General features: G+C 35.8%; 1 protein-coding gene across 4 annotated transcripts in view; it reads left to right on the top strand.

Annotated features, from left to right (window-relative positions):
- The window catches only part of Adipor2 (adiponectin receptor 2), an 80,248-nt gene that overhangs the window by 35,055 nt on the left and 20,123 nt on the right, over nucleotides 1-25,070 (top strand). For all 4 annotated transcript variants that reach the window (XM_071610310.1, XM_027951053.2, XM_071610309.1 and 1 more), the window contains one exon: nucleotides 6,146-6,403. In XM_071610310.1, the coding sequence (XP_071466411.1) occupies nucleotides 6,233-6,403 (171 nt within the window). In that variant the 5' untranslated portion in view covers nucleotides 6,146-6,232. The remainder of the gene's footprint in view (nucleotides 1-6,145; nucleotides 6,404-25,070) is intronic.

The raw sequence follows: 25,070 nt of genomic DNA on the forward strand, positions 1-25,070 counted from the left end.
ATACCAATAGAGCCTAAAGAACTTAAGAAACACCATCAAGCGACCCAATATATAAGTTATGTTAGTTCCAGAAGAAAGAGATAAAGAGCAGATATTATTTTAATAACTAATAGCCAAAAATATCCTTTTTTTTTTTTTTTTTTTTTTTTGAGGAGGAGAGTGTATTGGGGATTGTTTTCAGGGGCACTTGATCACTGAGCCATATCCCCAGCCCTGTTTTGTATTTTATTGAAAGAGTCTCACTGAGTTGCTTAGCACTTTGCTTTTGCTGAGACTGGCTTTGAATTCTTGATCTGCATGCCTCAGCCTCCTGAGCTGCTGGAATTACAGACAAAAACATCCTTCCTAAATTTGACAAAAAACCTGAATCTAGAAATCCAGGAAGCTCAATGAGTTCTAAGTTACATGAATTCAAGGAGTTCATACCAAGACACATTATAACCAAACTTGAAATCAAAAGGAGTCTTAAGCAGCAAGAGGAGGATGACTTGTTACACACACAGTGTCACCAGTAAAATTATCAGCAGATTACTCAACAGAAACCTGGGAGGCCAGAATGTAATGGGATATAGTATATTTAAACTTCTGGGAGGGGGGCCAGGGGAGCTAGCCATGAATTCTGTATCCAACAAAATTGTCCATCAAAAATTGGAGAGAAGTAAAGGCATTCCCAGGTAAACAAATGCTAAGGGAGTTGGTTATTAGTAGAACTGCTCTATAAGAAATGTAAAGGGAGTTCAAGTTGAAATGATAGTTACTAGAATGTTAACTTTGTACCACATAAAAAGATATTAAGGAACTCTGTGAAAGGTAAATAGATGAGTATGTTAAATCAAGCATTATAGAAATCTATACATTATAGAAATGTTATAAGTCAACATTTCTATGGGTTTTACAGGGCAAATGAGTAAAAAAAGAGTACATTTGTGTTAATGCATGTACAGCATATAAAAATAATTTATGACTTGTATTCAAAAGTAAAGTGAGGTGAGCTATATGGGAGTAATGTTTCTTCTATGCAGTTATTGCTTTTATTTGTTTTGAGCTGTTGTAACAAAATACCGCCAAGTAAGTAATTTTGCAAAGAATAGAATTTATTTTCTCATGGTTCTAGTCAAGGCACTGACAGCTTTGGCATCTGGTGAGGGCTACTCTCTGCAGATAGCACCTTATGGGTGCATTCTCTGGAAAGTGTGTGCATACACCTAGTGTATGGACTATACTTTTCTATTTCTTTATATGCCTTTTAGTTTTTTTGTTTGTTTTGGTTAACTGGGCATGTTGGATATCATATTTTAGCAGTTCTTGGTACTAATTCCCCCTTCCTTCAGGTCTTGACATTGTTACTTGGTTATTTGATTAGTAGCTGAGTGGTTTATTTTAGTGAAGTGTGTTTCCCTTCTTAGTGTTCAGCCTCTGATAACTGTTCCTCGGAGGGTATAGTTTTTGATATGCTCTTAGTCACCCTGAGATCTTAGTACTTTTGTGGGGGAGGATATAGAGGATTGAATTCAGAGGTACTCAACCGCTGAGCCACATCCCTAGCCCTATTTTGTATTTTATTTAGAGACAGGACTCACTGAGTTGTTTAGCACCTCGCTTTTGCTGAGGCTGGCTTTGAACCCGCCATCCTCCTAACTCAGCCACCTGGGCTACTGGGGTTACAGGTGTGTGCCACCATTTCTGCCTATAATGCTTTATTTTATTTATTCTTATTGTATTTGTAAATTTAGAAAACATTGTTGGTAGGAATGCATATTGATTTCAGGGCTTTCCTAGAAATTGATTTTCTTTTTTTTTTTTTGTCTCTTACTTTAATTTTATATATATATAAATAATATGTTATATATCTAATTTGTTATGTATGACAGCATAATGCAATTCAGTTTATATTACACATATAGAGCACAGTTTTTCATGTCTCTGGTTGTACACAAAGTAGATTCACACCATTTGTTTTCATACATTACTTAGGGTAATGATGTTCATCTCATTCCACCATCTTTCCTACCCCTGTGCCCCCCCCTTCCCCTTCCTCTCCTTTAACCTATCTAAAGTCCATTTCTCCCATGTCCCCACACCATCCTCATTATGAGTCAGCATCCTCATGTCAGAGAAAACATTTGAAATTTGGTTTTTTGGGATTGGCTAACTTAGTGTAGTTCTCCAACTCCATCCAGGTACCTGCAAATGCCATAATTTTGTTTTCTTTTAATGCTGAGTAATATTTCATTGTGTATATATATATGCCACATTTTCCCTATCCATTCATCTACTTAATAGCCTTTGGGTTGGTTCCACAATAGCTATTGTGAATTGTGCTGCTATAAACATTGATGTGGCTATGTCCCTATAGTGTGCTATTTTTTTTTTTTTTTTTTTATAAACCAAAGAGTGGGATAGCTGGGTCAAATGGTGGTTCCATTTCTAGTTTTCCAAGGAATCTCCATACTGCTTTCCAGATTGGCTGCACCAATTTGCAGTCCTACCAGCAATATAAGAGTGTGCCTTTTCCCCTATATCCTCCCCCAAATTATTATTGTTTGTATTCTTAATGGCTGCCTTTCTGGAGTGAGATGAAATCTTTGTAGTTTTGATTTGCATTTCTCTATTTGTTTGAGATGTTGAACATTTTTTTTATATATTTGTTGATCGACTCTATCCTCTTAGGAGTGTCTGTTCAGTTCCTTGGCCTATTTATTGATTTTTTTTTTTTTTTTTTGGTGTGTGTGTGTGTGTAAGTGTGTGTGAAGATTTTTGAGTGCTGTATATATCCTAGAGATTAATGCTCTATCTGATGTGCATGTGGTAAAAATTTGCTCCCATTCTGTAGGCTCTATTCACCTCACTGATTGTTTCTTTTGCTGAGAAGAAGCTTTTTAGTTTAAATCCATCCCTGGAAATTTATTTTCTTATTTATTTATTTAGAATTCTTAAATTCTTTGGGAAAACATTTCATTTGCTTTCTTTTTTTTTAGATCAAGGGCTACAAAATGATTATAATTAAGTGTGTTATTCTGTTTACATTTTTACAAATGAGCAGCACTTTTCTATATAGCTCCTGCTATGAGAAATTTGTGGTTTTATTTCAAGGATACTTTTAAGAAACTTAATTCTACTTGCTACAATTTAAGAATGAAGATTCTGATTCTGTAGTTTACTTGTGTTATAAACCATCTAACCTTAGGGTTCAGGTTCTTATCTTGAGTCCTCTGCCTAAATCTTAATTTTGTTGACCAGTAGAAAGTACATGAGCTTCGTGAAGTTTCAAAAATGGCTTAGAATAAATCCTGGTGGTTCTTTTTTGTATCCCAACAACCTTGAATAAGTTACTTAACCTTCCATTCTCAGTTTCCACATTTATTAATTAGGCAATAATAATATTTCAGAGGACTATATTTAGGAATTAGATGAGATAGTATCACTGGAAACCTAGGCCAGAGACTAATTTTGGGGGTTTCCAACAAATCAGGTACAGCTACTTGCCCCCAAAACCAAGTGGAAAAAGTAAGTAGTGGTGCAAAGTAGAAAAGAAGCTTTCATTTGTAGCTAGCTGGGAAATCAAGGGGACCTACATTCTTAGCGCTGTCTTTGGGGCTACTGACAGGAGCTTCCAGATTATATAGACAAGGGGGACCAGAAATATGCATAGTCAAGCAGTCTTGGGCAAACTGTTTTGGTTGATCAGTTAAGATTGGTGGTGGTGGGGTGCTTATTTTAGATAGCTGCAGCTTCCTGGGGGTATTCTTTGGATTCATCACAATATATTATATATGAGACACCATGTTCTTGGAATCCAAGGTGACTGAGAGAAAAGGAGACCAGATGCAAATTGTAGGCAGAGGTGCCAGTTTTTTGTTTTTTTTTTTATCCTTTTAGTTACCTGTTGCATGCTCAAATGAAGAATCTTAGATTCTTGTCACAATACAACATATACATTCTCTGGTACAGTGTTTATCCTAGTTAATAAATGTTAGCTGTCTTTTCCTTTAAAATGGTAGCCCTGAAATATCTTTGTAAGCTATAAACAATTAAATAAGTATATACCATTAGCATTGTTTCTGTGAGGAAAGATGTGAATGAAAGAACTAAAGAGAGGAGAGGCTGCTCAACAGTAACACAGGTTTATTTGGGACAAATATGAGGTGGGGGCCCACTGGTGACTGAGACCTGTGTTCCATTTACAGGTAGATACAGGGGAGTGATGAATGGAGAGATTTTTGCAGTTGTTAGGGGATTGTGAAGAAAAACTTCTTGTTAGGGAGAGGGTCCTTGTGCTGTCACCTTCCTAAGGAACCTGGTGTTCTTCCAGATTTCAGTCCTAGATAACAGTTTCCTTTCTTACGATTATAGAGTATTATTTGAGATTTCTTTGCATAATGGAGTACTGTCTTCTGTCTCTGGTTTAGGTCAGGCTGAGCCAGAGTGACCTTGAGGCGACTCTTATTCTAAGATGGTAGGATATGTTTCAAAATGGCATTGCCTATGTCAGATTCCTCCTAACAATTTCCTCTTCAAAAATGGTCATTAATAGCCTGGTTATAAACTTCTTAGGCTTGCTTAAGCCCCTAAGTAATAGATGCATGCTCAACTTTGGTGATCCTTATAGATTTGTGTTTGTTCTTACCATAAACTTTTTAGAAAGCCCATAAAGAAATGCTGCAGTAAACTCAAGTGACTTATAAAACTGACTGTTGGCTAATTTTTAATATAATTTCAGTTGTTTTTTTTAAGTTTTTTAGTTGTTGACAGACCTTTATTTTATTCATTTATTTATATGCGGTGCTGAGATTCAAAACCCAATGCCTCACATATGCAAGGCAAGTGTTCTACCACTGAGTGAGCCACAACCCCAGCTCCATTTAGAAAGAACTTTTGAATCGCATGGGATTTATAAGTTTGACATGTATGCTGAGCTCATCTTGTTTTGGTATTTTTAATTGGATTGGCTGTGGTAGTCTCCTAATTTGGATATTCAACAAATTGTCCAAAATAAGCTTGTGTACTGAGTGCCAAGGACTTGAAAAAAGACTTGAACCTCTAAGAAACTAAATTACTGCAGTCCAGTTTAGAGAGAGATTGATTATTTCTGAAAGTGTCTTTGCCACTCAAGAACATTGAAATGTCATCTAGATCAAATATTCATTAAACATTTATATATATAGCACTTTCTGGGAACTAAGATGGAATAAAAGGAGTGTGTTCTGGTTCTTTCTTTCTTTCTTCCAAGGTAGTCTACTCAGAGGTCAGAACAACTAAAAATTGTTGAAATGTCAAACATGAAGCATTTTGAATGTTAAACATTACCAGTAAAAACCAGGTATGTTGGTATACAGCCAATATCCCAGGAGGCTGAGTGAGGTAGGAGGATTGCAAGTTCAAAGCCAGCCTGGGCCTTGACTAGTTAGTGAGACCCTGTCTCAAAAATAAAATAAAGAGAGCTAGGGATATCGCTCAGTGGTAGAAGAATTTTTTAGCATGTGCCAGGCCTTGGGTTTAGTCCCCAGCGTTGCATTCATAAATGAATGAATGAATGACTGATATTCAGTTCCCAGAAAATATATAAATAAATACTACATAAATTCAAAGTCCCTGAACTTTGTCTTATTTATTTCATGCAAAATTTGGTGAAATAGAAATAAAAACACCTTATACTAGTATCATTCTGATGTTTTGAGATTGGATATGTAAAATTCAGCTGTAACGTAAAAGCCTACATCTATTCTTTGAACAGTTAGGTATGTTTTTATTTGGAAAAATAAATGACACATGGTAGGAAGAAAATCAGGCACAGCAAGGTGAAAAGTCTTCTCACTCTATAGACTTCACATGTACTTCTTTGCCAAGAACATAGTTTTGAATGCTTTCTAGTCATTCTGTGTATAGGTATACTTTATATAGCTAGACATTTTGGTAACATGTAAGTGGGAACACATTAAATAAACATTTTGCATTGTGTCTTGTTTTTTATTTTTTAAAAAGGTCTTGGTAATCTTTCCTATCAGCAAATACAGATTTTTATACATTCTTTTATTGTTCTTAATGATTGCTGAGCTTTGTTTTAATGTGTAATATAACTGATATGTTCCACTCAGCATTCACGTTTATTTTAAAAAATACTTAAGCAAAATTTTTCTCTTTTTAGGATCAACTCCCTATCCTGAAAAAGCCATTCTCCCAAGAAGAAGGGATAGAAAGAAAGACTACTTTGTAAGAAAGGATTGGGTATCCCATGAACGAGCCAGCAGAAAAACGATTGGGGTGCAACAGGACTCCAGAGCCAGATTTAAGGCTCAGAAAAGGGCACCAACTTGATGATACAAGGGGAGGCGATAATGACATCCACCAAGGAGATTTGGAACCCATTTTAGAGGCGTCTGTTTGTTCTTCCCATCATAAAACGGTAAGTAAAAGTTGAAATTACATGAACAAAGCAAAAATTTATGGGGGTGTAGTGGGGAGGGGGAGGGAGGATACTTTAAAAAAAATAGACACAGTGCTATTGCTGGAAAGAGGGAGAGGGAGGAGTATTGATTTGTATTTTTTAATTCACAATAACTTGAAATCTTTTAAATTTAACTCTGGTATTTGATTTTATATTTTACTCTTCCACTGACACTTAAAATAATGTTTAATCTGCTTTCTCTTGTTTAAGGGAGAAGAAATGCTCTTTTTGTATTACCATATAACCTTTCTTATTTGACCCATGTTTAGTTATGATGTTATCAGTGATGTTTTTGGAGAAATTCTAATTGTATGCTGAAACAGCTTCTCCAGAAACTGTTTATCTTCAGTTTATACCTTGGGGGTTGGTAGAATTTTGAAAACAGAAGGTAGATTTTAATTTTTCCTTTCACTTCTCAGAGGAAAGACCAGTCTTTTAATCAGCAGCTGCCCTGAGAGAGCAGAGGTATAAATTTTTGTGAAGAACAACATTAGAAAGTCATTACAGACATTTTGCTATGGGTTTTGGAAATGTTGCATTATGTAGTATATGTTTAATGTTGCAGCACTAGGTAGTACACTGTTTCTAGACTGTAATGTGTGCTCGTTAGTAGCTTGTGAATTAATGTTAGTATTACATTAGTATTTAAAAGTAGGGGCTGGGCCTGTAGCTCAGTGGTAAAGCACTTGCCTTGCATGTGTGAGGCACTGGGTTTAATCCTTAGCGCCACATAAAAATAAATAGAGATACCGTGTGTTCATCTACAACTTAAAAAAAAAGTAGAACACAGACTCTGGGGATGTAGCTCGGTGGGTGAAGCACAGCATATGGGAGGACCTGGGACCCCAGCACTACAAATAACAAAATTGAACAATAAAAAGTAGGATGAAAATACTGAGTGCATATGTAGTAAGTAATGTACATTTAAACTACATGAAAACTACATTAAATTTGATGAAAATTTTTAGTTTTTGTAGTTGGATATATGTGTATAAATATGATTGACATGAAATACATTTCTCACTGAGTTTTGGTAATGAAACTGTTTTGAAATCTTTGGTTGGAATAGCAGTTTCACCATCCTAAAATATATGCTTATTGGTAGCAGTGTTATTGGGTTGAACTACAGAGTCTTGTCCTTTCAAATCTTTTATAATAGTGAAATTTGTTGTTCCTGGTAACACTTTATAAGACCAACTTTATAATTTTGGCTAGATTTTTTTTAGAATAAAAGATTATGTATGTGCATATTTGTGTGCTTACATACGTATCAACAGATAGTCTGATTTTTTTCCCCCACTCCTCTTTGATGGTATTGGAGGTTGAACCAGGGCCTTGCAAACCCTGTACCTCTGAGCTATGCCCCTCCTTCCCCAGTTTTTCCTTTTGGACGTTATTTATTTAATTCTTAATTTTAACTGGATTCAGATTAGAAGCAAAAGCTTTTGTAGAGGACAGACTGTGTCTCTTGGCAATCTGTTCTAGCATTTCTCTGTTTCTTCTTTGATTCTCTTGGCCAAAAGTTTAGCATATTCTGCAGTCATTTCGTTAATCTTCTTTGTAGACTTTTTCTCCAGAACAATATGCCCATGTTGATGTGGCGTAATGAGACACTAATCTTGGTGCTTTGGTTCTGGGTTTTTTATCTTCCTTTTTTAAGGGTTTTCTGACAATGTATTTGTGAGATTGAAAAGTTTGCATGTTTTGCCAGCTCTTTTGGGCCCCAGGTGATGAGGCACAGTAGTATTTGTAAGTCCAGGAATATCTTTTTTTTTTTTTTTAAACAATAACCAAGTTGAGAATGCTCAGGTTGTCATCCATACTTGATGCAGTTGATTGCCTACAAGGCACTGTGAAAAGAGAACTCCAGCCCTTTTAAAAAAAGAGACAGGGTCTTTCTAACTTGTGTAGCAGACTAGCCTTGGACTTGTGATCCTTCTGCTTCATCCTCCCAGTAACTGTAATTACAGGTGTGTGCCATTGTGCCTAGCCAGTTTATGGGATTTTAAAAGAAGGTTAAGAGTATGTATAGTATGGGGTTGGGATTGTGGCTCAGCGACAGAGTGCTCGCCTAGCACATGCGAGGCACTGGGTTCGATCCTCAGCACCACATAAAATAAATTAAATAAAGGCATTATGTCCAACTACAGCTTAAAAAAAAAAAAGAATATGTATAGTAAATACGGCCTTTAAACCAACGTTATTTGTTTAAAAAGAAGTTTGACAGATACTGGTGGTAAGAGTTTTCTTCTATATTTGAGACTTTATTTCATGTTACTGTTTTTAGTGTAGCATATTAGCAGTTTAAACTTCCCTAATTAGGCTGAGCAACTTAAGTTTCCCTGAGTTGCTGTGAGGCCTAAGTACTTAGGCCTAAGTAGTTACTCTTTAATAAGAGCTATTACTAGGTGTGGGTGAGTAACTGGGATTTATCATTTTTGTTGTTTTTTCTTTTAATTGTAATTTAAAAAACCACGTAACATGACATGTACCTTTAACAGTTTTTAAATATATTATACAGTATTGTTAGTTAGCTATATATACACTGCTAAACAGAGGACCTCTAGAACTTTTTTTATCTTGCATTGTGGAAATTATGTACACCCCCATTGAACAGCAATTTCCCATTTCCCCTCCCCCATGATGACAATCATTTTACTTTGTTTTTATGAATTTTACTATTTTAAATACTTCAGATAGATAAAATCATGCAGTATTTTTCCTTCTGTCATTGGTTTACTACTTAATTTAGCGTGTAACGTCCTCAGGTTTCATTTATGAAGCATAGCATCAGGATTTTCTTCTCTTTTTTTCTCTATTTATTTTGGTACCAGGTATTGAACCCAGAGGTGCTTGATTTCTGAGCCACATCCTAGCCCTTTTTATTTTTTATTTTGAGTACAGGGTCTTTGTAATTTGCTTAGAGCCTTGCTAAGTTGCTAAGGCTGGCTTTGAACCTGCAATCCTCCTGCCTCAGTCTCCCACACTGCTGAGATTCTAGGCATGCACCACTGTGCCCGCTGATTTCCTTCTTTTTTAAGGCTGAATAATATTCATTGTATCTATATGCCACATTTTCTTTATGTATTCACCCACTGATAGACGTTTAGGTTGTTTTCATCTCTTTGCTAGCATAAGTAATGGAACAGGGAGCATAGGAGTGCATATCTCTCTAAGATGCTGTTTTCAATATTTTGGAAAAATAAAAGGGAGATCGTTGAATCACAGTCATTACATTTTAAAGTTTTAGAGAAACTGCCATACTGATTTCCTTAGCATTTGTATCATATTATCTTGCATAGCTGTTATGCCATTTTATATTCCCACTAGCAGTACAAAAGTTTCTGTTTTTTTTTCACATCCTGGTGATCATGGCCATCCTAACAGATATGAGGCCATACTAATATAGAGTAGCTCATGATGGTTTTCATATATAGTATAAGAGTCAAGTTTCATTTTTTTTCATATGGTTGTACAGTTTCCCCAATATGTATATGTATTTTTGAAGTCACATTCCTTTTCCTGTTGTGTAGTCTTGGCATCCTTGGCGGAGATTATTTGATTCTATATGCGTATGCTTATTTCTGGGCTGTCTAGTCTGTCTGTACTATTGGTCTATATGTCTGTCTTTATGCCAGAACCATAACTGTTTTGATGACTGTAACTTTATAATATGTTAAAGCTAGGATATAGAAGGCTTCCACCTTATTTCTTTGCAAAGTTATTGTGGCTGTTTGGGTTTCAAAGTTACTGTGGCTTTGTGGTTACATGTGAATTTTAGAATTTTTTTCCTATAACTGGGATTATCTTAAAGGAAGTTAAAATGTAATAATAATCAGAATAGAGGGTTGACCAAAATATTAAACACAGATTAGAAGACTTAAAATTTGCTTAAAAACAGAACAGGCAAATTATTTGATCTCTCTATTTTTTGTTACATCTAATATGGGAACAATAGATGATCTCTGTATTCCTAACTACAGTAGGATTCTATAATTTTATTAACAATATTAAGAAGTCGTCAAGTTTGGGGAGCCGCTCTGAATGACCACACCTTCCAGTCCTGATGTATGAGGTATATTTCTTAGTGACTTGGGAGTTGTCCCAGCTTTAATAGCAAGCTGTGGTTCTAGAAGTTAAGTGTCACCTGGTGGGGTAGAGTTGCACTCTCCAATTCCTTTGTAATCCTACCCCTTGCCTCATTCGAATGGCTTCTCCCCAATAAAAGGGTTTAGCATGTGCTCCTCGCTCCTCTTTCCATGGACCCCTGAGGTCAGAGGAGCCTTCACAGGACCCAAAGTAAAAGGTATTTCTATGTCTCTGTGTGATTATTTCGTGCTAGCCCAGTTCACCTGGATTGACCTTAAGTGTTTTGAATGTGCACTTTGAACTATTGTGAAATATGCTTATATTGAACTTAAAAATACCAGTGTTGATGAAGAAAATAATTCCTCTGGTAACTTCTAGAGATACTGAATAGTAAAGGATGTAAGTGGGCTAAGAGGAAAGGAGGGAATTTATGTAGGGCCTTTCAAGCAACAGGAACAATGTGTGCAAAGTCCTGAGTCTAAAATGAGTTTGCTATTCTTGAGGACTGTTGGGAAAGGAGAGAGGGAGTGTAATATTAGTCAATTAAAAAAAAAAAAAAGAATAGGAAAGAACTCTTGTAGGTGATAATATGGAAAAATGGTGTTGGAAGCTATTGGAAAGTTTTAAGCAAGGAAATGGTGACAACTTATGTAGATTTTGAAAAGGTCACTCTTTAGCTCCTGTGTAGAAAACTTAGAAGTGAGTTAAGCGATTACTATAGAAATTTATGGAAAAAAAAAAAAAACTTGATAGCTTATTTGGGGTCCATGATGATAGTGGAGTTGTCAAGAAGTAGATAAATTTGAGCTATGGTTTGGAGGTTGAGTTGAAAGGATTTGCTGTTAGATGGGATGAAATAGATTTAAGGAGGAGACCTGGTGTAATGTGAATAACTGAATTGATGGGGATATGATACCGTATTCTGAAAGTGAAAAAACTAGAGGATGAGTTTGGAATTGAAGGTTTAGGTTGGTGGATCAAGAGTGTGCTTTTGGCTATGTTAAATATGATCCATCTTAGTGGATTTGTTATGGTTAGTTGAGTATGAGTTTGGAATTCCCTAGGGGTTTGTATTGGAGATAATATTGAGGAAGTAGCAGTATATAAATAATATTTAAAATTATTAACATAGTTTAGGTTGCTCAAAAGGAAGAGAGTGAAGATAGGAAAAGATGAGGGTTCCTAGGACCCAGCCTGAAGAATACCACTTAACATTTGAGGTGGTAAGACAGTGCAGTCAGTGAGAAGAGGAAAGTATAAAATGAAAAAAACCAAGAGAGTGTTTCTAGAAGGAGAGGAGGCAGGAATGAGTCGGTTATTGTTAGTCCTGCTAGAGAGATCAAGGATGACTACAGTAGAAAAGTTAGCATTGGAGGGCTGGGGTTTTGGCTCAGCGGTAGAGCGCTTGCCTTGCATGTTCAAGATCCTGGGTTTGATTCTCAGCATCACATAAAAATAAATAAGTGAAATAAAAGGATTGTGTCCAACTACAACTTAAATAAATATTTTTTAAAAAGTTAGCATTGGTTCTGGCAACATGGTGTTCATTGTGAACTTGAGAAACCGTTTTAGTGGAGAAGTGGGAACATAAGGCACACTTTGGAATAGGCCTTTATTTTTGGCTTATTTTCTTCTTAAATAAATACATTTTCCAGTTCACATTTGATAGCAAGTGTGTAGATGTAGGTATTGTTTTTTAAGATATTTTTTGGACCATAAAAGGAATGTTCTTTAAGACTTTTTTTATTTTTTAGCCAAGATGTTGTGGCACATGCGTGTAATGTGAGTGATTCAAGAGGTTGAGAAAGGAGGATTGCAAGTTGGAGGCCAGTCTCAGCAACTTAGCAAGACTGTGTCTCCCAAAAAAAAAAAAAAAAAAGATAAATAAATAAAAAGGGCTGGGGATATAACTTGAGGCAGTGTACCTCTGGGTTCAGTCTCTAGTAAGGGGAGAGCTGGTGGGCTGGGAGAGAAGTGGAAGATATCAAGGTGTTCTACATTCTAACACTCTGTTTCGGATGTTTCCTGGATTCTGTCAACTTGTATTTGGAATCCATGCTATTCTTACTTTGTACTTGGTATTTTAAATATCACAATGTGGATTATGAATTGTAAAACAACTCTTCAGTGAAAATACTGAGGATAGTAATTTTTTTATTCTAACAATGTTTGTAATTGCATATTCATGTTGAATGGAAAAAAAGCAGAGGAAAATATTTTACATGCTTGCAATTTATAAATTCATATACCCTGAAATTTAGAGTTACATAAACATTTAATGTCAGTGTGCCAGAAAAACTTATTTATTCCTGTATTAGTCAGCTTTTGCTGCAGAAACTAAACACTCAGAGGCTAGTGATTTAGAGCAGTAAGTACACATTTCATGAAGGCTACTGTCAAGTATGACTGTTCTAGATTGCTAGTCTGCTGAGGTCAGCTCCACATTTTCTCATGTGAGACATGGTAGATTGCAAATTCCCATAGACCAAGTCAGATCACCCATTTGCGTTTAAAGTTTCTGCTCATATGTGGTATATGTTTATCTATTAATATTCTATTGGACAAAGCAGTTATGTGGCCAGGTTCAAAGATGGGGCATATTCCTCTGTGGAGAGAAGTATATTACATTGCTACAGTACTTCTATTACTAAAAAAGTTTAAGAATTCTAGATATACAACGTGCTCTCTATATATTCCTCATGCTATATGTGAGAACCATAATATGTGAGGACCATATTATAAAATCTGTCACAGTTTTCCATTCCAGGATCTTTATACAGGTTAGGTTATTGTACTTAGAGTATTAATTAATTCTCAGTGATGAATCTGATAGATTGTTTTTTCTTTTTTAAATATTTTTTTAGTTATACATGGACACAATATCTTTATTTTGTTTATTTTTATGTGGTGCTGAGGATCGAACCCAGGGTCTCTCACTTGCGAGGCGAGCGCTCTGTCACTGAGCCACAACCCCAGCCCCAGATTGTTTTTTCTTATATCACAAAACTGGGCTGAAAGATGGAAGATCTTCTGTTTATCAAGTTTCAGATTATTACTTTATAAAGCTACATTAGTTTCTCTGCAAAAGAGTAAAAATGCTATGTAATATCTTATATATGGATATTTTAATGTGAGGATTTATTTTCATTTTTGTTAGATTATGCTTATGGTTGTTTATATTGATTGACTAGAATTTTAATAATGAGCATTGGGTTATAAAACAAAAGCAGTTATATATCCAATGGTTTCTTCAGATTATAAAATACTGTGTCTAGTTAAAATGACTATACTATGGTATGTTAAACCCTGTGTGTTAGAGATGAGAAAAAAAGAAAAAGTTTAAGGGACCTAGAGCCCATTAATAAATAAAGCAACTGAGATACAGATATTATGACTGTATTTATTGTTATTTTCAACATATTCCAGTGTTGGATAATTTGGAGCAGTTGTCATACACAGAAGACATTTGGCAGGGTCTGGAGACATTTTGATTGTTATAACAATGGGATTGTGCTACTTTTATCTAGTGAGTAGAGGTCTCAGGAGTGCTGCTAAATATTCTACAGTACATAGCTCCCACAACAAAGAATTATCTAGCTAATAATACCAGTAGTGCTGAGATTGATAAGCCTGATGTATTCTGCCTCAGGAGCATGTTATATATCTAGAATTCTTAAACATTTTAGTAGTAGAAGTATTGTAGTAATGTAATTTTCAGGCCCAGGCTGAAATTTGTCAACAAATTGTAATCTGTGTAAACAGCCCATCTTAAAATTGTGCTGTGTGTGGCCTACAAGGTGAAACCACATGGCCCTTTTGATCTACTCTGGATCAGGTACCTTTGTAATTGCTAGGTATATAGTGATTCTTGGTGCATGGCTAAAGTGCAGAAGTGGAAAATACACAATCTGTAAATCCCTTAAAGAATAAATAAGATAATTACTGTCAGTGATAAGTCCTTTAATTTACATATAAGAAGTTTTTTTTTTAAACATTTTTTTCTAGTCAATTTGTGTGAAATACTGGCTATTGCTGCCAGTTTCAGGTTCAGTTGTATAGTAAACATGGGAGCAAGAAAAGAAGGAGTAGTTAACAGAATATTGTTTAATTTTGAGACTGAGATTAAGGCAAAATATTGACTTAATATCTCCAAGTGATTTGAAGAGTTCCATATATTGATATTTGTTTTTGGAGAAAAATTCATTTCTCGTTATTTTCACTTTCGAAGTTGAAGTATCTAAACCATTAGCAGTAGTGTGTGTATCTTTCTTGATAATTCTAATAATGCCCTTAATTTGTAGATAGTACTTTTTACAGACATTCTGAAATAGGAAGAACAAATAAAATCTCTTTTTGAAAAAATATAAAAGTAAGATTCAGGAAGGTTTGAGTCATTTGCTGAAGGTCTCATGCTTAAATGAGAGCCTGTGCCAAGTCTTCTGACTTCTCTTTCTGCTAAACAAAACTGCCTTTATGAAAATTGACACCAGATTAACTTAATGTTTCTGAATTCCAAACCCTGCCCCTGAGTTGATCCCAGAGGTTAGATTCAGAACTTGATTTTTTTTTTCTGGCAGAATTGTTTCATGTGTGTTTTCTGTTAGACCAATATAATTTTGCTTCTCAGGTGTGTTCTTTTTAATGAGTTTTCTCTTTATTTTGAAAATAAATTGATATGTACCATAGTGCAGTATTTCACGTTTAGAACAATTTTGCCTCATTTTCTTTTTGAAAAATTTTTTTGCATCATTTTTGAGCATTTTTTTTTCTGCTCTGTTTTAAAATGTAGAAGCTAAGTAGATTATTTAGACTTCTTTCAAAAGAGCCCTCAGGCTCACTGTGTCAAATACCAATCATGTATTTGACAAGGATAAAACTGTAATTGCAAGGCAATAAGGGTGTCTTTTTTCTATAGGAAGTTAAGTGAAATTCTGAATTAATAAAATAAGATTTAGGATAGTCATAAACATTGCAGAATGATGTATCTTCTTATGTAGTGTTTATTTATCACTAGGTTTAAATCAGTGAATTTATTAAGACTGCTCATTTGAAAAGAAAATAAATACAAATTGCCACAATATTATTCCAGACCTACTGAATAGAGGGGGTGGGAGAGACACAGACACAGACAGAGAGATAAATAACAAAGATGCTTATGCTTACTAATATTTAAAAGTTAGTACCAATTTTATTTCTGTGTCCTGCATTTGCTTTACATTAAAATGAGATGTTGAACTAGGTAATAGGTACCTAAGATTTTCTCATTCTCAATTTCTGTGGTCTTTTTCACAATAGTTTTAATACTTCTTTCTTTCCTTCCTTTTTTTTTTTTTTTTTTTTGGTTAGAGGATAGAAGATGAGATTTCCCCCCCAGAAATCAGTCTTATTAGGTATCTTTGCTTAAGCAGTCCTATTTAATGGGTTCTTTCATACTTTTTATTGAGTTTTGTTTAGTGAAACCATTTCTGGATACCAGTAGATAAATCTCAAAGCGGGGGAAAAAGCAAGGTTCAGTCTTCAGAGTCCTGAATTTGAATCCCTGATTGCTTTTACAGTATTGTTAACCCAGCCTTTTTGATTAAGAGAACCCTTTAAAGGAAAAACAACAAAAACCTTATAGAAGTGCAATAAATAAAGTTAATAAAGTTTGAGACATTTTTTATAAACTGGACACAAGTGTGTAAATCTGTACTCCTAGACATCCCCTTAATAATGACTATTTCCTTCCTCCAGAGGTAACCATAATGTCATAGATTAATTTTCTTGTTTTTGTACTTTATATCACTGTAATCACTCCAGATATGTATGTCTAGTTTCTTTTTCTTAGAATCATGTTTTCAATATTTATCTTGTGTTTTCTGGGTGTAGTTGTAGGTTGTTACATTTTATTGCTTCATGGTATTTCATTGTGTTACTATACAACATTTTATTTACTTATACTATTGTTGAAGGCAGTCTGTGTTGTTTCCAGTTTGGGGCTATTATAAATACAATTGCTATGAACATTCTATTTTTTGTTTATTTGATATATATATATATATATATATATATATATATATATATATATATATATATATATATATGCATTTCTGTTAGCTACATACTCAGGAGTGGAATTATTGAGTCAGGATTATGATCCCATGTCCCCTTTAAATATTAAAAACAATAACAGACCTCTTTATAACAGTCACATTTTAAAAGTTTGAATAACCATATGATAGAAATTGTCTTTGAATTTGAAATGTTCATCGTAAGTCAGTTTGTATTTTGTAAATCACTATAGTACCTACTTGTATTTGAAAAATAATAGTATCTACTACTGTATTATGAGATATTCAGTTCAAACACAGTATTTAATGAGCCTAATAGACTTGTATAGTTATTGAAGTGATTATTCAAGATAATGTCATTAGATGGAGATTCAAGGTACTACTTAGAGCTGTGTAACTTCTCTTAGCTTCTGTTTCTTTATTTACCATGCTCGACCTAGACTTCCGTATTACAAAATGGGAATGGAAATACTCAGAAAATTATTGTGAGGATTTAATTTGCAAAAATGCACCTATCAGAGTGTCTGGCATGTAGTTAGTGAACAATAAATAATTGTCCTGTTCTTCCTTTGTAAGGGCACTCCGCTGATAAAATTGGTAAACACATCCTGCACATATAGCCTGATCCACCCCCAACAGTTCTTCCATAAAGGTGATTTCTAAGTCAATTGGACTTTTCATCTTGGACTTTTCACTGTTTTAGATTGAGCTAATTTAACTTAACTTCTCCCCCACCAGCCTTTTCTTCTGATGTCTTAATGTTTATTAAATAGTATTGGCTTGCTTTCAAGTACCCACTGATTCCTAGAGTGTCAGAATGGGAAGGAGCCCAGAAGAAATTGGGCATGTGTGCCTTTAATTGTTCTTCAGATGTTTTTAGTTTCTCTACCATGTGACGGCACTTTGGGCATACAAAGATAAGACATGATTTCTGCCCATAAGTAGCTTACAATATAGTTGGAGAGAAAGATAAATACATTTGTGGTGAGTGCATTGTGACTGCATGCATAGGATACTATGGTAGCAACTCCAGCTGCAGGTGGGGATCAGAAGAGATGAAACATGAGTTTCAGAGGTAGCTAGGAAAAAGGACTGAAGGGCATTCTAGGCAGAGAGAAGAATAGTGGATGCAAAGGCTGAAATGCAAGAAATAGTATGATGCTTTTAGGGAATAGTATTGAGAGCTAACATTTATTGAGTATATACTGGTGCATATATACTGGCATTTTTCTGATTCTGAAAAGAATTCAGTGTCCCTGGAATGAAGAGTCAATGTTATACAGTGGAGGATACAGTAAGTTTAATCACCTAGGGTATACAATCTAGATCTTTTGGTTTCTGGTCCTGTATTCTTTCATCTTCTAAAATTGTTTTTGAAATGTATAATGTTGTATATTGGTTGAAGTGAGTAGGCCAGTGTCTCTGGGCCTTGACCCTAAAGCCTATACTCTTTTAACTATGTTTGTTTAAGTTATAGAAGCATTTTGTGAGCATTGAGACAGGAATACAAGAGAAATTTCAAACTAGGTTGCCTTGATCTATAATTTTATGGCTTTTCCCCCATATCTTTGAATTTTCAAGGTATTAGGTTGAATAAAGAGATCAGCTTTTATGGTTGTCCTACTTTTCCTCTGTTCCAGATTCTTCTTCATAAATTGGGATATTAGGAACTACTTTTTATTTATTTAGCCTAGAATTTATTCTATTAAACTGGTTTACTTTAATCAAAATAAGGAGTACCACTGTATTTTAGTTTATTAAGGGAAAGCTAACTTATAAATAGACTCTTTTCTGTTGGTCACATAATTTTGTTTTCATGAAGAAGTCTACTTAGACCTTGATTTATTTGATAAGTAACCAGATTTGCCCAGTTGAACAATTTATTGTCCTAATGATCTGGTTGAGCAGTTTATTATTCAGTTAAATGAATTTTTAAGATATTCCTTAAGCTAATTGTGAAGTTATTTACAGGTTTGCACCTTTACTTTCTGAAGTAAGAATCTTCTGAAACAAATAATAAAGTTACACTAACATAGGGACCTTGATTTTAGTCCTCATAACATAGAGGGTCTCAGTTCTCAGTAATGTCTATAAAGGAAGACAAATTTTAATCAAAGATGTGCTTTCCTTAGTCCTGTGTATTTTATTTCATGACCCTTTTCTTTTAATTGTGGGTGATGGATGGTAGTATGGTTGTGACACTTTGTGTACTAACTTCAGCTAGTGTTTTGGTATATCATTTATGTTTCGCTGTTCCTCCCATTGCATCTGAAGCTTCTTTCTCAAGTGGTACTTTTGCTTTTTCTGTCTTTGAACTAGCTATGTCTTATTTCTCTGAGCCATTTACATAGCTAATTCAGCCTGTTTTTAGAATGAGCCCCATGGAAGGTAAAGGCTACATTTTATCCCCCCCTCCCCCTTTTTGGAGACAGAGTTTCTTTAAATTGCCCAGGTTAATGTTGAACTTGTGGTCCTCCTGCCTAAGCCTCCCAAGTTGCTAAGATTACAGGTGTGCACAACCACACCTGGCTATTCATCTAATATTTGTTAAACTGAGTTGGGCTCAAACAGATAAATGCTCAATAGGTTTGTAAGTACCTATTGAGCATTTATCTGCTTGATATTTTTATCAATAAATGTTATCAATGATTATATCTCTAGTGGTCCAATGTATGAAATAAAACAATATAAAACTGGTGATCAGATGCCACAGTCTGCCTGGGCACAAATGCCGCAGTCTGGCTGGGCACACAATCACGAGCCACCACATAGCTTGTAGATTCAAACAGCAACTCTTTATTCCCGAACTCACACCAGCCGTCTACAATCACGTTCTGGGGAAATCCACGTTCTCTGCCCAAATCCACGTTCTCTGCCCAACTCCACCTTCTCTGCCCAAATCCACGTTCTCTGCCCAAATCTACCTCCACTGGGCTTCTATCTCCAAAATATACTGTCTGAATCCCGTGAGAACTCAAGGGGAACTCAGGCAGCAGGATACGCCCTATTCCCAGCAGGAATAATCTTAAACCTTAAACCTGGAACCTAAACTGGGAACGCCCTAAACACGACTATCTTAAACCGGGAACACCCTAATCTGCCTTGGTCCTTGAGCAAGGTCACCTACATTCAATGTCGCTGCAACATGTCAGCAACATGGGGTACGCTGGCAAGGAAATTGTCATACCTACTTGGCTAATGGCTCCCAGCATCTCCCCCCTTCTGATTAATTAAACAACAAGCAATGTGGCTTAAGGACCGTGTCTGGTAGGTTGTCCAATTCAACATATGGTTCTTACCCGTCATCGGAAAACTGACCTTTAGGCGTCAGCCTCCTGTCTTAGGTTGATACCACTGCAATTGAATCATACCCGTCACTGACTACCGGTCCAGCATACAGCCATACTTGTGGATAGGTCTATGCACCAGTGGGGGGGTGAGGTTCTTTGCCTCACCTCTGTTGGCCCCCAAATTTGGCCTTGGTGCCAGTGGGGGAGTGAGGTTAATGTGGCTTATGGACCGTGCCTGGTAGGTTGTCCAATTCAACATATGGTTCTTACCCGTCATCGGAAAACTGACCTTTAGGCGTCAGCCTCCTGTCTTAGGTTGATACCACTGCAATTGGATCATACCCGTCACTGACTACCGGTCCAGCATAAGCCATTGGCCCCCAAATTTTAGACCATCACTAGCAGAAGGGAGGAGGATACAGAAATGCCACGACACCAAGCCAATTGACGGCTCCTTGGGAAAAAATTGCATCACTGGTGACACCATCAGCAAAGATATGTCAGCACTACCACAATTAACATGGGGTGCGCTGGCAAGGAAATAAAAATTGCATCACTAGTGACACCATCAGCAAAGATATGCCAGCATTAACACAATTCGCTGCACCAAACGATAGTTACATAGTCCAGGCAAGTTCTGCAAGCAGTTCAAAGCGGAGGAATCTATCAATATGTCCATTTCCTCCCAAAGTAAGTTTCCTCCCAAAGTAAGTTGACTCTTTGATTGAGCATTACTTGTTGAGTTCTTCACCGGCACTGGGATGGAGATAGGAATTCTGGCAATGATGCTAAAGAGACATTATCCTGAAAAGAATTATTAAATATAATGAAAAGGAAAGGTGAAAGTAAACAAACAGATCTGTTAACCTACTTTAAAAACGATCCTTAACAGCTGTTTACCTAATTTAAATTAGTAAACAAACAGATCTGTTAACCACCTTTAAAAACAATCCTTAACAGCTGTTTACCTAATTTAAATTAAACCATTTAAATCACGTGAATAAAAAAAAATAATAATAATTCGGATCCATTTTTTCATGAGCGCTCCTCATATAAGAAATATGGACATACGCACATACAGACATACAACACAAAACACAAGAGTGTACATAAACGTACAACACATAAGAAAATAGTAAAGGCCTTGTAGCTTTACCTAGGTGAAATCTCCATTGCAATGTTTAAAAACTCCACAGTCAAAAAATAAAACTGATCAGAAAAACATTAACCTAGGTTTGTATGAGCTCAAAAAATAAAAATAGAACCTTATGATGTGGAAAAATGCAATAATAAAATAGCTATTGAAAAAAGCATCCTGGTTAATCACTGTCACAGATGTAAGAATGGCCAAGCTGGAGTTCTGGATATCAGCTGTTATGGATTTGAGTCAAATCATCTTCTTTTCAATCTGTAGAGACTGTTTTAGTTAATCTTTCTGGAATCCAAATGGGCTGCTGTTCTCCCTGTGGAAAAACACAAACAGACCCCCGACTCCAGACAATCACTGGGTCAGGACCTTTCCATTGTCCTGTTAGAATATCTTTCCAAAGTACTTTAGGCTTATGTACATTTTTTGGATACATATGCCTTTCCGCAGCACTAAGTCCTGATGAATCCAAATTTAAAAAGTTTAGAGTAAAAAGCGTTATTTTAAGTTTATCTTTGGGGGATATATACCCCTTTTCAATTCCCTCTTTTTTGCTTTAAAGTACATGTCTGTATCTAATAGTTGTCTTAGCCTTTTGCATTTTCTATCTGAAATACCTTTACTTGACATCTACTCTTTGTATATAAATTACACATGATAGAATCTTAACACTTAGTAAACTTGTTTTAGCAAAGACACAGACACAAAGCAATATTAAACATTTTTCCATTTACCAATTTATGAAAACACACATAATGTTTAAATATATTACCTTATGGAACTTAATAAGTAAAGAGTACTTGATTTCATATTTAGTGGTTGATATTTTAACACTTTAGCATTGTAAATTAATCAGATATCTGTAAAAACCAAGATCTTAGACAAGTGTAGTAAACAGAACTAGCCATCTCTTTCTTGAAGAAAACTCCTTCTACAGGATACCATGATGGTCCCATTGATATACTTAATAACTCGTCTTTAAAAAGCCATGGGCTACATTTTTGTATTGTATCAACATATGTCCTAACTGCTCTTGGTCTTACTGGGGTGCCTCTTTCCTCTAACAATTTTTCTTCCTCGGAGGCGAACAACTTCAAACCTTGAGTCAACCATTTCCCCCAGTTTGCCTGAGAAAGTTCTAGGAACAGGCAACTTGAAATAAAAACAAAATAAATCAAAACGATAACACATTGTTTTTTGAAATGTTCACCCATTCTTTCTCTCTTCCTCAAGGGTGAGAAATTTCACTTACCTCTAAGCTTCAGAAGTTCCCCAAACGGGCCACCAAATGCCACAGTCTGGCTGGGCACACAATCACGAGCCACCACACAGCTTGTAGATTCAAACAGCAACTCTTTATTCCCGAACTCACACCAGCCGTCTACAATCACGTTCTGGGGAAGTCCACGTTCTCTGCCCAAGTCCACGTTCTCTGCCCAAATCCACGATCTCTGCCCAAATCCACGTTCTCTGCCCAAATCCACGATCTCTGCCCAAATCCACGATCTCTGCCCAAATCCACGTTCTCTGCCCAAATCTACCTCCACTGGGCTTCTATCTCCAAAATATACTGTCTGAATCCCGTGAGAACTCAAGGGGAACTCAGGCAGCAGGATACGCCCTATTCCCAGCAGGAATAATCTTAAACCTTAAACCTGGAACCTAAACTGGGAACGCCCTAAACACGACTATCTTAAACCGGGAACACCCTAATCTGCCTTGGTCCTTGAGCAAGGTCACCTACATTCAATGTCGCTGCAACATGTCAGCAACATGGGGTACGCTGGCAAGGAAATTGTCATACCTACTTGGCTAATGGCTCCCAGCAATCAGACATAAACGTTTCAATAAAGACAAAGTTTCACACATTCCAACATGTCAGCAAAATTTCAGAATTTTTATAAGAGAATGTTTCTTTTTTGGGGGCAGGGGGATACCAGAAATTGAACTCCAGGGGCACTCAACCACTGAGCCACATCCCCAGCCCAACTTGAAGACCTTTCTTCTTTATCAGTATGGTTCTCTGTATGATTTTTTTTTTTAAATTGGACAGGTCCATCAAACTTTGGTAATAAACATACTCTAGAAAATTATTAAAGTTTTATGAATCATCAGAGTCAGATCTTTTCACAGATGGACTTCATTGAATGTAGGAGGGGAAATATTAAATATTAAAATGTCTTTATATGGTAAGTCAGCATTGACTTCCTCAAGATGCCCATTGGGAAGCTGAGTCAGGAAGGTTGAGAGTCCAAAGCAAAAGTGAGGCACTAAGCAACTCAGTAAGACCCTGTCTCTAAATAAAATCAAAATAGGGCTGGGGATGTGGCTCAGAGGTTGAGTGCCCCTTGAGTTCAATTTCTGGTATCCCCTGCCCCCCAAAAAGAAACATTCTCTTATAAAAATTCTGAAATTTTGTTGACATGTGGAATGTGTGAAACTTTGTCTTTATTGAAACGTTTATGTCTGATCACCAGTTTTATTTCATACATAGGACCACTAGAGATATAATCATTGATAACATTTATTGATAAAAATACTGATAAGCATAGTTACAGCTTAGAAATATAATTCATGGGTAAATTCTTATTCTTGACACAGATTGGCATTCTGTTGAATTCAGATTAGCTTTTGTAGAAGTATGATTAGGAATAGAAAGTTGCAGTTGTAATAGATGAAAGAAGAACATGCATGCATATAGGCAGCCCATGCTTTGCAAAGTTTTAATATGCATGAGTTTCTGTTATGGTTTGGCTCGTCAGCATGGTTCAACTTTCAGTTATCATGGTATATTTAATATGAATAGCTGCATAAAATACAAAACTTTTCAGTTGGCTTTTCAATCTGCAGGTTGCTATGCAGGTAATAGGTACACATCCTGATCAGGTACCAATCATGTCACTTCTTTCCAAGTTTGTCATTGACTGATAATTGCATATCTGAAAATGCAGTTACTGCACAGATAACAAAGTATATTATTGTATTGCTTCCTTGTCTCTCAATAATAAACTCAAATGGCTTCATAAACAAAAATGAATAGTAAAAGGAGGGAATTGGCCCACAAATGTAAAAGTGAAGTACAGAAGTCAAAGTGATAATACTGAGAAGGAAGCTAAATCAAACATAATGGAGCTACAGAACATCTAGGGGCCTGTGGGAATGTTGACTTGGCTGTCATTTAAGAACTCTAGATAAGCAGACAGAAGAATTTAATGAAGGCAAGCTTGCCAACATAAATGAGTAAAATGTTTGCTGGCAAAAACAAGTCACATTAAAGAAATCTCTAAAGATATTTTGTGCCTTGAAAGTGCAAATAGTAAAATTACCTAAACCTAGAAAGGAGTGTGACAGTTTGCCAAGGGGTAGAAAAGATGTTCACTTAAAATCATAAATTATATGAGAAGGCAAGCATTGTTCAAACTATTCCTGATAATTTTTTTTAAGAGAGAGAAGAAAGAATTTTTTAATATTTATTTTTCTGTTTTTGGTGGACACAGCATCTTTTTAATTTTATTTTATGGTGCTGAGGATCGAACCCAGCGCCCCGCGTATGTCAGGCAAGTGCGTTATCACTTAAGCCACATCCCCAGCCCATTCCTGATAATTTTTATAGAACCCCCATAAATAGTTTTACTGTTTTTTTTTCCCATTACCTTGTAGATTTGAAACTGACAGTTTTTCAAGTTCTGGCAAAACTTTTAAGGTCATGAGATAGTAGTTTTTCATTGATTATTAAGAGTGCTTTGCATGTTTTTTGTTTTTTCCCCTCACGATTGATTAATTTTACTATCCTACACTAAAATACCAAGCAAGCAAGGCCTGCCTATGTGTGTTGGTCAAATATTAGTTACCCTCTGGCCATCCAATTGGGCAGTTTCATAGCTAGGAAATGGTGCGAAAACTGGAATTACATATATGGACATGAATTTAAACATAAAATTCTGTTATTTTCTAAGTGTCTGACTTTAAACAGATCATTTAACCTCAGGGTCATTTTATCTTTAACACAGTACCTGCTTAATGAATACTTTCTAAATATGTTGAACAAA

The sequence above is a fragment of the Marmota flaviventris genome, chromosome 3 (genome assembly GCF_047511675.1).
Source record: "Marmota flaviventris isolate mMarFla1 chromosome 3, mMarFla1.hap1, whole genome shotgun sequence".
NCBI lineage: Eukaryota > Metazoa > Chordata > Mammalia > Rodentia > Sciuridae > Marmota > Marmota flaviventris.